This window comes from Chiloscyllium punctatum, chromosome 30 (assembly GCF_047496795.1).
Source record: "Chiloscyllium punctatum isolate Juve2018m chromosome 30, sChiPun1.3, whole genome shotgun sequence".
In the NCBI taxonomy this organism is placed as follows: Eukaryota; Metazoa; Chordata; class Chondrichthyes; order Orectolobiformes; family Hemiscylliidae; genus Chiloscyllium; species Chiloscyllium punctatum.
The window spans coordinates 5,089,973-5,108,424 of NC_092768.1; the positions used below are offsets into that span (position 1 = coordinate 5,089,973).

The following is an 18,452-nucleotide window of genomic DNA, read 5'->3' on the forward strand; positions in this document are numbered from 1 at the left end:
AACCTGGAGATGGGGGGAGGGAGAATACCGTACCCTGGAGCTGGGGGGAGGGGGAATACAGTAACCTGGAGCTGGGGGGAGGGAGAATACAGTAACCTGGAGCTGGAGGGAGGGGAGGGGAGGGGGAATACAGTAACCTGGAGCTGGGGGGAGGGAGAATACAGTAACCTGGAGCTGGGGGGGGGGGAATACAGTAACCTGGAGCTGGGGGAAGGGGGTATTTAATCTGGATTATGGGGATGGGGATGTAGCAGGAAGTGGTAACTGGAGGGTGAGGCGATGAGTTGGTGTGGGTTCCTCAGCACAGGATCTGTCAGCTCAACCTGAGATCGGGCGGGGAGGCGGGATTCCCGTTGATTCCCGCCCCTCGCTCGCTCTCGCTCTCTCTGCCTGGTTGTCCTCTCTCCGCGGCGGGAAAGCCAGCGCTGACCCCCTGAGCCCAGCCCAGGCGCCTTGTTTTGTTTCTCCCAGAGAACGGACGGAACATCCCGGGGACCGCGGATGGACCCCCGATCCGCTCCGGTGCTGCTGCTGCTGCTGCTCGGCTTCCTCCGGGGGATCGCTGCAGGAGGTGAGGATCTGCCCTCATTGGGGTTGGGACGGGGGTTGAATTCCCCGCAGGATCTGCAGGGAAAAGGGACTTCGACCATTCCTCCCGGAGCGAGCCGTGAGCAGCTCAGGCTCCGGAATCTCCCTCTGTGTGTCTCTGCAGAGACATGTTCACGATCGAGAAGGCGCTGTTTAGTTAAAAGATCCCCCTGAGGTTTAATTCCCGTCTCATTGGGTCTTGCCAAGACAGTAAATGTAAGTTGTCTTGTGTTCCCCCCCCCCTGGGTCAGGCAGGTTCCCGCGCCACCCCCACCCCCGACGGGGCACTCCTCTCCCTCCCAGGGCTCTCTAGCTACACCTCTTCCCCAACCCCAGTCATTGCAGGAAGTTTCCAGCCAAACCTCCAACTCCCTCCCCCCACCCCATTCCCTACAGGACTAATCCCTCCCTTCCTGATCTCCATGGCCCTTCTCCTTTCGCCCCTGCTTCCGACCATTCCCCCTCTCTTCCTGCTACCCCCTCCCTGTGCCCTTTAACCCCCCTCTCTGTGGCCCTTCACCCCCCAACCTCTCTCTGTGCCCCTTCACCCCTCCCCACCCTCTCTGTGCCCCTTCACCCCTCCCCACTCTCTCTGTGCCCCTTCACCACCTCCATTCTCTCTGTGCCCCTTCACCTCCCCATTCTCTCTGTTCCCCTTCACCCCCACCCTCTCTGTGCCTCTTTCCACCATTCTCTCTGTGCCCCTTCCCCCACTGTGCCCCTTCACCTCCCCATTCTCTCTGTGCCCCTTCACCCCCCACTCTCTCTGTGCCCCTTCCCCCACTCCATTTTCCTCCCCACTTTCTCTATGACCATTCACACCCCCACTTTCTCTACACCCCTCAATCTCTCCAAGCCCCTTCACCCCATGCCCTTTTCCATTTCTTCCCATGCACCTTCACCCTCCTCCCTGTGTTCCTACCATTTCCTTCCCCATGACCCTTTGCCCCTCCATCTCCCATGCCTCTTTCCCCAATAGCCCTTTCCCATTGCCCCTTGCCCTTCCCGGTGCCCCTTCTCCCCATTTCCCTAAAAGATGCGGTGGCCATTTCAGTCTTTGGCTAGCTCCTCCTCATTCAAACACGTTTATTGGTCATGATGACATTTCTGCTTTGTGGGATCTTGCTGTGTGAAAATTGACTGTCATGTTTCCTCTCGGTGACTTCACTTCATGAAACACTTTGCTGGCTCTGAAAGAGATTTGGCAGAGCCAAAATAAGAGTTTTGTCATTTATACTTTCTGAATAACTTAAGCTGCACTTCTATCGTTAAAATGATGTTGTTCGAAATCCTCAGCTGATCTGGCAGCATTTGTGGAGAAAAACAGAGTGAACATCTTAGGCCTTTTCATTTAGTATTGCAGAACGATGGAAAATATAAATGTCAGTTGTGAGAGGAACCGTGTTATGGACAAGGCCAGACCACTCAAAACATTCTTAAGCAGGCAACCCAAACCATGATTTTGCAATTTGTTCAGTAAGAGAACAGTAAAAAGTATCGGGATTAGGTTAGCTAGGTTGACTACCAGGTTTTAAAACAGGCAACAAAATTCACAAAATGACACAATGAAACACAGAACAGAATAAAGAGCCCTGACAGAATTCAGCCGATCCAAACTAGATTTAATTATGCTGTTCCAAATATACGTAACAGTCCCAATAAACAAACCCCCTTTAAAAAACAGTAAAATTGGAACAATTAACAGGTTTAAGTTGGAAGGGCCGAAGGAGAGAGAGAGAGAGAGTTTTGCAGCCTGTTTCCACACAGCTGAACTCTTAACTTGTTCTAGAGTGAACTGCTCAGCTAGAGAGCTGACCACTCCCCTTTCATTGTACAGGTCACTTCTGAAACATGACCACTTTGGCCTGATGTCTCACCTGTTTACATATAAACAAAAGGCCTCATGAAATCCTTTATCATCTCTGTACCAAACTTGACTAATCGGTGCCAGGAGAGTTTTATGGCCCCCTCTGAAAAAAGTTCAAGGACACAGTACCCTTGAGAAAAGGAACAGTTTTGAGAAAAAAAAACCGAGGAGCTTTGTGACACCTCCCTCTTTTAAAAAAAACCCATCAATATCAAAAGAGGGTTTCATTTTTTAAACTCTACAAAAACAAACTGGTTAGTAGTCTAGAACACAAATGTACACTGTACTAACTATAAACATGCATAACCACATGCAAATTCAGGCCGCGGTACACCCACTACCGCACACCAGCGTATCTCATTCGAGTCTTGCTATTGCATCGGCAATCCCATTTTCGCGACCTGCCACATGCACAGTTGTCAAACCGAATGGCTGCAACAACAAACTCCATCTGAACAGTCTGGCATTTTTGTCCTTAAATTTTTCCACAGATGTTGCGGTCAGTGTATACGATTGTCTCAGATGCATTGCTGGTAACATAAAGACTGAAATGTTGCAATGCAGACACCAAACTTAAAGTCGCTTTCTCCATCGTTGAATGTTTCTGTTGATGAATGTTCAAACTTCCTGAAAAAAATACCCGTCGGGTCTTTAGAACATAGAACATAGAAAAGTACAGCACAGAACAGGCCCTTAGGCCCACGATGTTGTGCTGAGGTTTAATCCAAATGTAAAATATAATAACTTAACCTACCTATCCCTCAACTCATTGCTGTCCATGTGCATGTCCAGCAGTCACTTAAGTGTCCTTAATGACTCTGCTTCCACCACCAGCGCTGGCAATGCATTCACAACCCTCTGTGTAAAGAACCGACCTCTGACGTCCCCTCTATACCTTTCTCTTAATATCTTAAAACTATGACCCCTTGTACCAGTCAATCCTGCCTTGGGGAAAAGTCTCTGGCTATTGACTCTATCGATTCCTCTCATTATCTTATATACCTCGATCAGATCTCCTCTCTTCTACCTTTCTATCCCCTTGTCATCGTCCTGCAGGAGCACTGCACCGACACCCACCTCACTGGCATCGATAGCCACCTTGAAAGTCTTTGTGTAATCCAGTGTGGCTAATACCGAGCAGTGGTTAACACAGCTTTCAGGCTGTCAAATGCCTTCTCACAGTCCACTGTCCACTGAAACTTCTTGGCCTTTTTTAACAGTTTGGCGAGTGGAGCAGCCACCCTGCTATCATTTTGTACAAACTTTTGGCAAAATCCACTCAACCCCAGGAACCGTATTACTGCTCTTTTTGTCGACAGTGTGGGAAATTACCCCATTACTTTCGTTTTCGCATCCCGTGTGGCCATTTGTCCATACTCAATAACATGGCCCAAAAAGGTGACTTGGGCTTTGGCAAATTCACTTTTAGCTCGGTTTACCACCAAGCCTGCCTTCCAAAGTCAATTGAACAAGTCCGATAAATGCTGTAAATGTTCCTTCCATGTGTGGCTAAAAGTCACCAGGTCATCAATACACACCACACAGTTGGTTAATCCAGCAATGACCTTATTAGTCAGTCTCTGAAATGTGGCTGGAACATTTTTCAAACCAAATGGCATGACTTTAAGCTGATATAGTCCATTTGGCTTACAAAATCCGAAAGTGCCTTTGCTCTCTCTGACAGAGGCACTTGCCAGTAGCCTCTGAGCAAGTCCAACTTAGAAATGTGAGTTGCTTGTCCCACTTTTTTGGCACAGTCCTCCAACCATGGAATTGGATATGCATCAATCTTTGTAACGGCGTTGACTTTGAGATAGTCCACCCATAACCAATGGGTACCATCTGGCTTTGGCACCATGACTATGGGCGAGCTCCAGTCACTGTAACTCACTCCGATTATGCCATCTTGGACCATGCATTATATCTCCTTCTGAATCTGTGCCAACCTTAGAGGGTTATGCCTATAAGGGTGTTGTTTAATCGGAACAACATCTCCTATCTCTACCTCATGCACTATAGGCTCGTACTTCCCAGTTTATTTCTGCATATCTACCCATGTGATAGTAATAACTCTTTCAGCTCATTTGATTTTCTTGTGGAAGGTAACTCAATAATTTATCCCAATTTTTGACAACTTCCTCATTGTCCAATTTGATTTGAGGAATGTCCAATTCAGAATCCTCTGAACTCGGTTCTTCCTTCTGTGCTGTAATCATTAACACCTTCTCCTCTTGCTTTCCTTCCCTATCAAAATACCTTTTGAGTACATTCCCATGACTCTGTGAGATTTCTTCCCGTCTGGAGTCCTTATCAAGTAGTTCACCTCACTCAACTTCCTCTCGATTTGATACAGTCCACTAAACTTGGCTTTTGAAGGCTCACTTGTTACTGGAAGTAACACCAATACCTTATCCCCAATTGCAAAATTGGTTATTTCTTAGCCACATTCTGTTTCATTGGATGCTGTGATACTTTTAAATGCTGTCTTACCATTTAATGTCCAACTCTATTTAATCGTTCTCTAAAATTTGACACATAGTCAAATGGGTAGTTTCTGAGTTTTGACTTATTCATTTCTCCTTAATTGATTTTAACAGTCCTCTTACTTCATGCCCAGAAATTAATTCAAATGGATTGAATTTGGTCGATTCATTCGATGCATCTCTGATGGGCAAAAAGTACAAACAGAATTCCCGAATCCCAGTCATCTGGATAATCCAGACTGTAAGCCATCAGCATGGTCTGTAGTGTTTGATGCCATCTCTCTAGCGCTCCCTGCGATTCTGGATGGTGTGTAGTAGATTTGAATTACTTTATTCCCACATTATCTATAACCTCCTTGAATAGTTTGGATGATTTAATCCTTGATCTGACTGGATCTCTATTGGTAGTCCATATCTCGTAAAAAAAATGTAAGTAATTCTTCTACAACCCTTTTAGCTGTGATATTGTGGAATGGGATTGCGTCTGGAAATCTAGTCGGTACGCCCATGATTGTTAATAAATACTTATTCCCACTTTTTGTTTGAGGTAGGGCACCCATGCAATCAATCAAGACTCATGTGAAAGGTTCCTCAAATGCTAGAATAGGTATTAAAGGTTTTGTTACTGCCTTTGGTTTTCTGATTAGCTGACATGTATGACATATCTGGCAAAATTCAACTGCATCCTTGTGTAGTCCAGGCCAGGAAAAATGTCTTTGTATTTTAGCCTGTGTTTTCCTCCTCCCTAAAAGACCTCCAAGTGGTAGCTCATGTGCCACTTGCAACCCCCTCTTTTCGATACCCACTGGCAAAATAATCCGATGAATCTCTGCTCATTTCTGATCTGCTTGAATGTGTGATGGTCTCCATTTCCGCATTAAGACATCATTCGTTAAGTAATAACACATAGCCTTTTGACATCACTGCTTTAACTCCTCATCTTTTTGCTGTAATTCAACCAGCTTAGCAGAGCTAAAGATACTAGCATGTTTATTTATTTGCTCCTGTTCTGTCCCACTGATCTGATCAAAGAGAGTTTCGGATAACTTGACGTCAGCTTCCTTATCTGTGCCTTTTGATCTCTCCTGTTTCAGTTTGTGCCTCTCTGATCTTGTGACCACACAATCAGGGAGAATTCCTGAATAAACTTACTGCATTGCTTCAGTTGCCTGTGTCTCCACTGGCTTTTCAACTGGAGTAGGCAGCACGCCTACCAGTGAATCAGCGATATCATTTGCAAGGACAAATTGTATTCCTGGAGCTGAGAGTTTGTCCAGTACTCCTACCACCAATTCTCCACCCTTCTCTGGAGTCTCTGGCCTCACTTTACATAACTGAGCACTTTTTGTCTCACCATGGATTCCTGTTACCAGTACCTTTCCTGACAATAGTCCTTCAGTATACATCTCCTCGTCTTTCAGCATCACAAACTGAAAGGATCCTGTGTCCCTTAATACTGTAACCTCCTTATTTATTACTGTTTATTATTTATGTGAATAAACATTACGCTTGCATGTATATTTTTTAAGCAGATCTGGCACTCCTTATCCAATCTCTGATCATCTTGTAGACTCTGAGGCAGTTGTCTAACTTCCCTTGTGCTTTTTCTACTAGTCCAGCACCACTCCCAGGCTTATCCAGCTTTCTTACATCTGGCTTTCTCCTAACCTACTAACACTGTGATTTTGTGTGACCCACTTTATTAACAATGAAATCACCATAACTTCTTTGTCCCCCTGAAGGGTTTATTTCTTTACCCTAGGGTGAGTTATCCTTATGATCTTCACTGACATCTACCTTCCCCTCTCTACGAGGATCTCTCTTTGCACCAGTTTCTATCCCTCGTGGACTGAAATTGATTGTGAAAGCCAAACTGTGTTTTATGGACCAGCTCATAATCATCAGCCACTTCAGCTGCTAACCTTGGGGTTTTAACTCTCTGCTGTTCCACGTGAGTTTGCACTACTTCCTTACTGCGCCTACCCTCAGCTTTTATCTCCTTTTAAGCTGACTTTCCTTTTGAAGTATCAGTTTCTGAAGTTCAATCACTCTCCCTTTTTATGTCTGTTCTGCTGCTCTCACTTTTTCCCTCTCTTCTGCTTTTAATCGTAACTCAAACTGTTTCATTTCTGTTGCCCTTTCTTTATCTCTCGCCTCTAACTTAAGCTGCTTCATTTACAATTAAATTTTTGCCATCACTACAGATTCTGATGGTTTCTCCAGCAATAAATGCTGAGCTACTGCTGTAATTCTCTCTCCTTTCCTCACAGAAGCAGGCAGTTCCAATTCCAACTTCTCTGCTAATTCCTGCAGCTTGGTCTTATTCCCCTTTTGTAAAACTTCCAAAGTCACTGCATCCACTTCCAGAACATGTTTGGCGACTGAAAGAGCCATTACTATCCAAGCTTTTGTCTACCCAACCAAACCAACGCCCAAAATAAAGATACGAGCACCCATCACTCACTATTTAAAATCCCTCAAAGTGCCCTAGTCTGTTATGGACCAGGCCAGACCATTCAAAACATTCTTAAGCAGGGAGCCCACACTATAACTTTGCAATTTGTTTTGGTAGGTGTACAGTGAAAATTACCTGGAGTAATTTAGCTGGGTTGACTAAACCAAACAAAAATTTATTCACAAAATTACACAATGAAACACAAAGAACAGAATAACGAACCCCGACAGAACTCAGTCTATCCAAATTAGACTTAATTATGCTCTTCCGCATATACACAGCAGTCCCAATAAGCAAACCCTCTTAAAAAAACAGTGAAAATGGGACAAACGCTTACAGTTTGAAGTTAGAAGGGCAGGAGGAGAGAGGGAGAGTTCAGCAGCCTGTTTCCATGCAGCTGAACTCCTAACTAGTTCTGGACTGAACAGCTCAGCTAGAGAGCTGACCACGCCCCTTTCATTATACAGGTCACTTCTAAAACATGACCACTTCATGTTTTAGAAGTGGCTTGAAGTCTCATCTGTTTACATATAAACAAAAGGCCTCTTGAAATCCTTTTTCATCTCTGTACCAAACTAGTCTAAATGGAGCCGGGAGAGTTTTATGCCCCCCCCTCTAAAAAAAATCCAGGACACGGTTATCCTTGAGAAAAGGATCAGCTTTTAGAAAGAAGGGACCAGGTTTGTGACACCTAGAAGAACAAAACAATGCTGGAAAACTATGTTCTAATCAACCCATTTAGAGATGTTATTACTTGAACCTGGGTCCTCCTGCCTCAGAGGTAGAGATGCTACCACTGTTCCACAATAATGCTGCATTCCAGTGCTTCACTGTCACATGTTAATGGATTACATTTGTTTTTACTTTTCATGTCAATCAGCTGGAGGGGGCGATGTGTTGGCTGCCATTGGTTCATCAGTTTTACTGGATCCTGGACATGGAGCTAATCTCAGCCACAGTCAAGTTGAATGGACATTCACCGGCAGCGATGGAAAACTTGTCACTATTCTGGATTACATACCAAATTTCCCAATACAAAAACCAAATGAGGCATTCAAATCCCGTTTACATTTTAATGCATCCAATGGATCAGTGACGTTGACCAATCTGAAACCCAGTGACCAAGGGGTTTATACCATCACTGTGGGTAGTAACTGGAAGAGGAGTATGGATCTGAAACTCATTGGTAAGTGATTTCAATACTTTTATCACTTGAATTGAATTTATTGTCACGTGCCCCGAGGCACAGTAAAAAGCTTTGTCTTGTGAGCAGTACAGGCAGCTCACAGAGTTAAAAAGCACAGATAAGTAAATAATAGGTAAGCAGCAGCAAAAACAAAAACACAAGTACAGGCGAATGTTAAGAGTTTGTGAGTCCATTCAGTATTCTTAACAGTAGGGTAGAAACTGTTGTGAAACCAGCTGGTGCGTGTGTTCAAGCCTCTGCACCTTCTCCCCGATGGTAGAGGTTGTAGAAAATACATTGAAAGTGATGCAGGTCAAACTAAACCCATCGGCCTTAGACTTGGAAGTTTCAGTTGCTTCTGGCTGTGTTGTGTGTGTGTGTGTGTGTGTGTGTGTGTGTGTGTGTGTGTGTCTGTGTGTGTCTGTGTGTGTCTGTGTGTGTGTGTGTGTGTGTGTCTGTGTGTGTCTGTGTGTGTCTGTGTGTGTGTGTGTGTGTGTCTGTGTGTGTCTGTGTGTGTGTGTGTCTGTGTGTGTGTCTGTGTGTGTGTGTCTGTGTGTCTGTGTATGTGTATGTGTGTGTGTGTCTGTGTGTGTGTCTGTGTGTGTGTGTGTGTGTATGTGTATGTGTGTGTGTGTCCGTGTGTGTGTGTGTGTGTGTCCGTGTGTGTCTGTGTGTGTGTGCTAAAAGCATATACTGCATAGATGCCCTAGGTCTAAGTTTAAATCTTTGCCCTTTTGTTTGGATTCTCCCACCAGGTGTAGTTGTGCCCTAATCCAGTCAGGAAACTTCACAGAGTTTGATAAGTTTGGGACAGGAAAGCCTTTTCAACAAATCACTCACAAGCGTTCGAATGAGGCCATTCAGCCCCTTCTACCTTCTCCACCATCCGACTAGGGTCACAGCTGATACCTTTGTGCTTTGAATTTGACCGTCCCACCTGGCCCTGATAACATTCGGATCCCCTGCTGATCAAAGCACTCTCCACCTCCTCCTTAAAAATATCCACTGACTGCCCCCTCCATCCCCTTTGGATGTGCATTCCAAAGTCACTCAATCTTCTGGAAGAAAGATAATCCCCTTATGAAAGGCTGAGCCCTAATTTTAAAACAGTGCTGCATAGCTCTGAAGTTTGGAAGCAAGATCTTACCTTCAACCTAATCACACCTTTCCTGTCTGAAATCTGGTAAAACCTGACGGTGTCGTGGTAATGGGGACAGTGTCGTGGTAATGGGACAGTGTCATGGTTCAGGGGACAGTGTTGTGGTTCAGGGGACAGTGCGGTGGTAATGGGGACAGTGTCGTGGTAATGGGACAGTGTCATGGTTCAGGGGATAGTGCGGTGGTAATGGGACAGTGTCATGGTTCAGGGGATAGTGCGGTGGTAATGGGGACAGTGTCGTGGTAATGGGACAGTGTCATGGTTCAGGGGACAGTGTTGTGGTTCAGGGGACAGTGCGGTGGTAATGGGGACAGTGTCGTGGTAATGGGACAGTGTCATGGTTCAGGGGATAGTGCGGTGGTAATGGGACAGTGTCATGGTTCAGGGGATAGTGCGGTGGTAATGGGGACAGTGTCGTGGTAATGGGACAGTGTCATGGTTCAGGGGACAGTGTCGTGGTTCAGGGGACAGTGCGGTGGTAATGGGGACAGTGTCGTGGTAATGGGACAGTGTCATGGTAATGGGGACAGTGTCGTGGTAATGGGACAGTGTCGTGGTTCAGGGGACAGTGTCGTGGTTCAGGGGACAGTGCGGTGGTAATGGGGACAGTGTCGTGGTAATGGGACAGTGTCATGGTAATGGGGACAGTGTCGTGGTAATGGGACAGTGTCGTGGTTCAGGGGACAGTGTCATGGTTCAGGGGACAGTGCGGTGGTAATGGGGACAGTGTCGTGGTAATGGGACAGTGTCATGGTTCAGGGGACAGTGTCGTGGTTCAGGGGACAGTGTCGTAGTTCAGGGGACAGTGCGGTGGTAATGGGGACAGTGTCGTGGTAATGGGACAGTGTCATGGTTCAGGGGATAGTGCGGTGGTAATGGGGACAGTGTCGTGGTAATGGGACAGTGTCATGGTTCAGGGGACAGTGTCGTGGTTCAGGGGACAGTGCGGTGGTAATGGGGACAGTGTCGTGGTAATGGGGACAATGTCATGGTGTAGTGGACAGTGTAGTGCTGCTGGAGACAGTGTGGTGGTTCGGGGGACAGTGTCATGGTAATTGGGACAGTGTCGTGGTAATTGGGACAGTGTTGTGGTATTGGGGACAGTGTCATGGTATTGGGGACAGTGCCGTGGTATTGGGAACAGTGTTGTGGTATTGGGGACAGTATCGTGGTGTAGTGGATAGTGTTGTGGTAATGGGACAGTGTCGTGGTATTGGGGACAGTGTCGTGGTTCGGGGACAGTGTCGTGGTTCAGGGGACAGTGTCTGTGGTATTGGGGACAGTGTCATGGTGTAGGGGACAGTGTTGTGGTAATGGGGACAGTGTTGTGGTAATGGGTCAGTGTCGTGGTTCAGGGGACAGTGTCATCGTAATGGGGACAGTGTCGTGGTAATGGGGACGGTGTAATGGTTCAGGGGACAGTGTCGTGATAGTGGGGACGGTGTCATGGTATTGGGGACGGTGTCGTGGTAATGGGGACAGTGTCGTGGTAATGGGGACCATGTTGTGGTATTGGGGACAGTGTCGTAGCAATGAGAACAGTGTCGTAATGGGGACAGTGTTGTGGTATTGGAAACAGTGTCATGGTAATGGGGATGGTGTCGTGATAATGGGAACAGTGTCCGTAATGGGGACGATGTCATTGTAATGGGGACAGTGTTGTGGTAATGGGGACATGGTCGTGGTAATGGGACAGTGTCATGGTTCAGGGGACAGTGTCGTGGTAATGGGACAGTGTCATGGTTCAGGGGACAGTGTCGTGGTTCAGGGGACAGTGCGGTGGTAATGGGGACATGGTCGTGGTCACGACACTGTCCCTTGTACCACCACACTGTCTCCAGCACCACGACACTGTCCACTACACTGTGACACTACCTGCAGTGTCACTGTTCCCAGTATCACAACACTGCCTCCTGCACCACGACACTATCCCCAGTACCACGACGCCAGGTAACATTCCCTCCCTTTCTTGACTTGCTGCAACATCTCCAGCTCTACATCTAGCTCAATAACTCTGAGCTGGAGTTCCTGCAAGTCCTCACAGCAGGTCTGTGCCCTCTAGGGGACCCTGGCATCTAGAAACTCCGAAGGGGTGCAGTCGCAGTGCGTTGACTGCCATCTCTCATTTGTGTTCATTAATTAGTAATTGCTGATGAGTTCATTTATAACAAATATAGCATGTGCCTCCCTGAGCGTTGCCAATAAACGGATGTTTGAAACCTTTAATCAGGAATCGGGGAAGGCAGACAGCATTAGGATTGAGGTTAACCTTTCTTGTGCATTTTGGGGAAGTCAGATAGCACTGCTTGCAAGGGACCTTGCTGTAATAGATCTTAGAGCCGTAGAGTCATAGAGATGTACAGCATGGAAACAGACCCTTCGGCCCAACCCATCCATGCCGCCCACATATCCCAATCCAATCTAGTCCCACCTGCCAGCACCTGGCCCATATCCCTCTATACACTTCCTATTCATATACCCATCCAAATGCCTCTTAAATGTTGCAATTGTACCAGCCTCTATCACTTCCACTGGCAGCTCATTCCATACACGTACCACCCTCTACGTAAAAATGTTGCCCCTTAGGTCTCTTTTATATCTTTTCCCTCTCACCCTAAACCTATGCCCTCTAGTTCTGGACTCTACGACCCCAGGGAAAAGATTTTGCCTATTTATCCTATCCATGCCCCTCATAATTTTGTAAACCTCTATAAGGTCACCCCTCAGCCTTCGACCCTCCAGGGAAAACAGCTCCAGCCTGTTCAGCCTCTTCCTATAGCTCAAATCCTCCAACCCTGGCAACATCCTTGTAGATCTTTTCTGAACCCTTTCAAATTTCACAACATCTTTCCAATAGAAAGGAGGCCAGAATTGCACGCAATATTCCAACAGTGGCCTAACCAATGTCCTGTACAGCCGCAACATGACCTCTCAACTCCTGTACTCAATACTCTGACCAATAAAGGAAAGCATACCAAATGCCTTCTTCACTATCCTATCCACCTGCGACTCCATTTTCAAGGAGCTATGAACCTGCACTCCAAGTCTCTTTGTTCAGCAACACTCCCTAGGACCTTACCATTAGGTGTATAAGTCCTGCTAAGATTTGCTTTCCCAAATTGCAGCACCTCTCATTTATCTGAATTAAACTCCATCTGCCACTTCTCAGCCCATTGGCCCATCTGATCCAGATCCTGTTGTAATCTGAGGTAACCCTCTTCGCTGTCCACTACACCTCCAATTTTGGTGTCATCTGCAATATTACTAACTGTACCTCTTATGCTCGCATCCAAATCATTTATGTAAATGACAAAAGCAGAGGGCCCAGCACCGATCCTTGTGGCACTCCACTGGTCATAGACCTCCAGTCTGAAAAACAACCCTCCACCACCACCCTCTGTTTTCTACCTTTGAGCCAGTTCTGTATCCAAATGGCTAGTTCTCCCTGTATTCCATGAGATCTAACCTTGCTAAGCAATCTCCCCTTGTCGAAACCTTACTGAAGTCCATATAGATCACATCTACTGCTCTGCCCTCATCAATCCTCTTTGTTACTTCTTCAAAAAACTCAGTCAAGTTTGTGAGACATGATTTCCCACGCACAAAGCCATGTTGACTATCCCGAATCAGTCCTTGCCATGCCAAATACATTTACATCCTCTCCCTCAGGATTCCCTCCAACAACCTGCCCACCACCGAGGTCAGGCTCACCGATCTATAGTTCCCTGGCTTGTGTTTACCGCCTTTCTTATACAGTGGCACCACGTTTGCCAACCTCCAGTCTTCCGGCCCCTCACCTGTGACTATCAATGATACAAATATCTCAGCAAGAGGCCCAGCAATCACTTCTCTAGCTTCCCACAGAGTTCTAGGGTACACCTAATCAGGTCCTGGGGATTTATCCACCTTTTACAGTTTCAAGACATCCAGCACTTCCTCCTCTGTAATCTGGACATTTTGCAAGATGTCACCATCTATTTCCCTACAGTCTATATCTTCCATATCCTTTTCCACAGTAAATACTGATGCAAAATTTTTTTTTTAGTATCTCCCCCATTTTCTGTGGCTCCACACAAAGGCTGCCTTGCTGATCTTTGAGGGGTCCTATTCTCTCCCTAGTTACCCCTTTGTCCTTAATATATTTGTAAAAACCTTTTGGATTCTCCTTAATTCTATTTGCCAAAGCTATCCCATGTCCCCTTTTTGCCCTCCTGATTTCCCTCTTAAGTATACTCCCATTTCCTTTATACTCTTCTAAGGATTCACTTGATCTATCCTGTCTATACCTGACATATGATTCATTCTGTTTCTTAACCAAACCCTCAACTTCTTTAGTCATCCAGCATTCCCTATACCTACCAGCCTTCCCTTTCACCCTGACAGGAATATACTTTCTCTGGATTCTTGTTATCTCATTTCTGAAGGCTTCCCATTTTCTAGCCGTCCCTTTACTTGTGAACATCTGCCTCCAATCAGCTTTTCAAAGTTCTTGTCTAATACCATCAAAATTGGCCTTTTTCCAACTTAGAACTTCAACTTTTAGATCTGGTCTATCCTTTTCCATCACTAATTTAAATCTAATAGAATTATGGTTGCTGGCCCCAAAGTGCTCCCCCACTGACACCTCAGTCACCTGCCCTGCCTTACTTCCCAAGAGTAGGTCAAGTTTTACACCTTCTCTAGTAGGTACATCCACATACTGAATCAGAAAATTGTCTTGTACACACTTAAGAAATTCCTCTCCATCTAAACCTTTAACACTTATGGCAGTCCCAGTCAATGTTTGGAAAGTTAAAATCCCCTCCCATAACCACCCTATTATTCTTACAGATCGCTGAGATCTTCTTACAAGTTTGTTTCTCAATTTCCCTCTGACTATTAGGGGGTCTATAATACAATCCCAATAAGGTGATCATCCCTTTCTTATTTCTCAGTTCCACCCAAATAACCTCCCTGGATGTATTTCTGGGAATCCTCCCTCAGTACAGCTGTAATGCTATCCCTTATCAAAAATCCCACTCCCCCTCCTCTCTTACCTTCCTTTCTATCCTTCCTGTAGCATTTGTATCCTGGAACATTAAGACAATAGACAATAGACAATAGATGCAGGAGTAGGCCATTCTGCCCTTCGAGCCTGCACCGCCATTCAATATGATCATGGCTGATCATTCCTAATTAGTATCCTGTTCCAGCCTTATCTCCATACCCCTTGACTCCACTATCTTTAAGAGCTCTATCCAATTCTTTCTTAAAAGAATCCAGAGACTGGGCCTCCACTGCCCTCTGGGGCAGAGCATTCCACACAGCCACCACTCTCTGTGTGAAGTAGTTTCTCCTCATCTCTGTCCTAAATGGTCTACCCCGTATTTTTAAGTTGTGTCCTCTGGTTCGGCACTCCCCCATCAACGGAAATATGTTCCCTCCTGCCAGAGTGTCCAGTCCTTTCATAAGCCTATACGTTTCAATCAGATCCCCTCTCAGTCTTCTAAACTCAAGGGTATACAAGCCCAGTCGCTTCAGTCTTTCCGTGTAAGGCAATCCTGCCATTCCAGGAATTGACCTTGTGAACCTACGCTGCACTCCCTCAATAGCCAGAATGTCTTTCCTCAAATTTGGAGACCAGAACTGTACACAGTACTCCAGGTGTGGTCTCACCAGGGCCCTGTACAGCTGCAGAAGCACCTCTTTGCTTCTATACTCAATCCCTCTTGTTATGAAGGCCAGCATGCTATTAGCCTTCTTCACGACCTGCTGTACCTGCATGCTTGCCTGCATGCAGTCCTGCCCATCCCTGAGCCATGTTTCTGTAATTGCTATGATATCCCTGTCCCATGTCCCTAACCATGCCCTGAGTTCATCTGCCTTCCCTGTTAGGCCCCTCGCATTGAAATTAATGCAGTTTAATTGATTAGTCCTACCTTGTCACTGCCTGCCCGATTCACTTCTCAAGTGTACCCGTCTCAGATTGATCTCTTTCCTCACTATCTCCCAGGGTCCCACCTCCCACCCCCCCCACCTTACTAGTTTAAATCCTCCTGAGCAGTTCTAGCAAATCTCCCTGCCAGTATATTAGTCCCCTTCCAATTTAGGTGCAATCCATCCTTCTTGTACAGGTCACTTCTACCCCAAAAGAGATTCCAATGATCCAAAAATGTGAATCCTTCTCCCATACACCAGCTCCTCAGCCATGCATTCATCTGCTCTATCCTCCTAGTCCTGCCCTCACTAGCTTGTAGCACTGGGAGTAATCCAGATATTACTACCCTTGAGGACCTCCTTTTTAAATTTCTGCCTCACTCTCTGTAATCTCCCTTCAGAATCTTAACCTTTTCCCTTCCTACATCGTTGGTTCTGGCCCCTCTTTCCCGTGAGAACATTCTGCACCCTCTCTGAGACCCCCTTGTTCCTGGCACCAGGGTAACAACACACCATTCTGCTTTTTCTCTGCTGGCCACAGAAACATCTGTCTGTACCTCGGACTACAGAATCCCCTAACACAATTGATCTCATGGAAGCCGACGTACCCCTCGTTGCATTAGAGCCAGTCTCAATACCAGAAACTTGGCTGTTTGTGCTACGTTCCCCTGAGAATCCATCACCCCCTACATTTTCCAAAACAGCATACCTGTTTGAAATGGGTATATCCACAAAGGACTCCTGCTCTAGCTGCCTACCTCTCTTACCCTTCCTGGAGTTAACCCATCTATGTGACTGTATCTGACACTTTCCCCCCTTCCTATAACTGCCATCCATTACATCCTGTTGCTGTTGTAAATCCCTTCCATCTATCTCTCCAACCGATCCATTTGATCTGATAAGATTCGCATCCAACAGCATTTGTGGCAGATATAATCTGCAGTAATCCTTAAATCTCTTTAAACTCCCACAAGTGACAAGAAGTACATCTCACTGCAAAGGCCATTTTTGCACCTTCACAATCTACAGACCCAGAAAATAACACCGTCTTATTCCTCTACAAACATTGCACCAGGTAAAATTAATAGCTATGGCTTATATTTTAAGTTTAATCAAGAGACTTATCTCCAAAAACATATAATCAAAAAAGAACCCACTGTACTCACTAATACAGCCTTTCTCTTGGACAGACTTAAAACAACAATTAACTTATCGGATTCTGTGATGTGAACTTCGCCCAAACAGGTTCCTCCAAGATTAGTTGTGAAATTTACTGTTTGTTAATTTTCCCAGACGCACTCTGATGTCCAGTGACATATGAATTCAAAAACAGCAAAGGCAGTAACTGTGCAGGTTCTCTCTCTCTCTCTCTCTCTCTCTCTCTCTCTCTCTCTCTCTCCTGCACTGTCCTCACCATGTGCTTCCTTTGTCTGTTCTTCTCACTTTTCAAGTTAAAATGTTCCGAATGAGATAAGTACAATGGGAGGTTCAGAAAAATAGATTGATTGGATTTGATTTCTTGGACTGGGATTGTAGCACAGCATCAGAAGAAGCTGCAAATGGTGATATAGCTCTTGTGCATGCTGCTTAATATCACAGTGGCTCGAATGTTCTCAGGGTGTGGGTTCAAATCCCACCATGGGTAAACGATGAACCTTTTTCCTACTTGTAAAAGCACGACAGGGAATCTGTACAAAGTGATGTGCAAAAGAAGCAAGAGGATGATGTGAGGGAAAAAAAAACAAACATTGGGTGAAAGGGCAAGAGTCCGGCAAGGGGAATAATTCGATGAGAGTGGAGCAGGAGAAAATGGTGTCTAGGCACATCAGCTGGTCTGAAGCAAGGGTAAAGCTGTGCAGCGTTACTGAGTCCGAGGTGGAGATAGTCTTTGTGTTAGGATTGGAGGATCAGACGTTCATCTCCAGTTTAAAGCGACCCGAGACATATGTGAAAGACAGAGCTGTTATTCACTATACACACAGGTTGTGGAGTGATAACACTGTCTTAATACTTTTTTTTATCTTTTACCTCCTCAGAACCACTGAGAGAGCCTTCAATTGTCAACAATTGTACCTGCCTGGATACTGCTATTGAACTCACTTGTCGAGTGGCTGGGGGACAAGAGACCTCTACCCACTGGTGGAAAGACAACAGAATGTTAACTAGTGGTCAATATTATCAGTTAATGCAAAACAACAGCACGCTTATCATTTCTGAAGCCAAAATGTCAGACTGCGGGACGTACACTTGCACTGTGGAAAACCCTGTTAGTCAGAAGAACGCGTCATATTCTCTCAAGCTTCACGGTAAGTCAAGCCACTTGTTGACTTATTTACTTTGTAAATAAAACATTTTGCTGTTACCATTTTCCTTCAACTTTTAACTTTGTCTCCCCTTATTTTGACCCACACCGTTGAACTGGGAAAGGATTTTGCCAGAATAGACGCTTGATGAACGTGGCAGATGTTTAAGAAAATTGTTTCGGACAGGAAAGGTATCTCCCTGTGAGGGAGGAGAATTCTGGGAAAGGATTGAACCAACTGTGGTTAACCAGTGCAGTGAAGGATTGTATCAAATCGAAAACAAAGACATACATTGTGGCAAAGATTAGTGGTAAACCAGAGGATGGGGAGAGTTTCAAAAGCCAACAGGGGATGACCAAAATAAAAAAGATGGAGGAAACAAACTGTGAGGGTAAGCTAGCAAATAATATGAAAACAGACAGAAAGAGCTTCTTTAATTATCTAAGAAGGGAAAAATGACCAACATCATGGATTCCTTAGAGAAAAAAAGCAGGG

The 18,452-nt window shown here is 45.6% G+C and overlaps 1 protein-coding gene across 1 annotated transcript in view; it reads left to right on the top strand.

The window, feature by feature from the left end:
• Nucleotides 1–468: 468 nt before the first annotated feature.
• The window catches only part of LOC140454968 (hepatic and glial cell adhesion molecule-like), a 38,039-nt gene continuing 20,055 nt past the window's right edge, over nucleotides 469–18,452 (top strand). Inside the window, exons 1-3 of the mRNA XM_072549643.1 lie at nucleotides 469–571; nucleotides 8,274–8,579; nucleotides 17,691–17,960. Of these exons, the coding sequence (XP_072405744.1) occupies nucleotides 502–571; nucleotides 8,274–8,579; nucleotides 17,691–17,960 (646 nt within the window). The 5' untranslated portion in view covers nucleotides 469–501. The remainder of the gene's footprint in view (nucleotides 572–8,273; nucleotides 8,580–17,690; nucleotides 17,961–18,452) is intronic.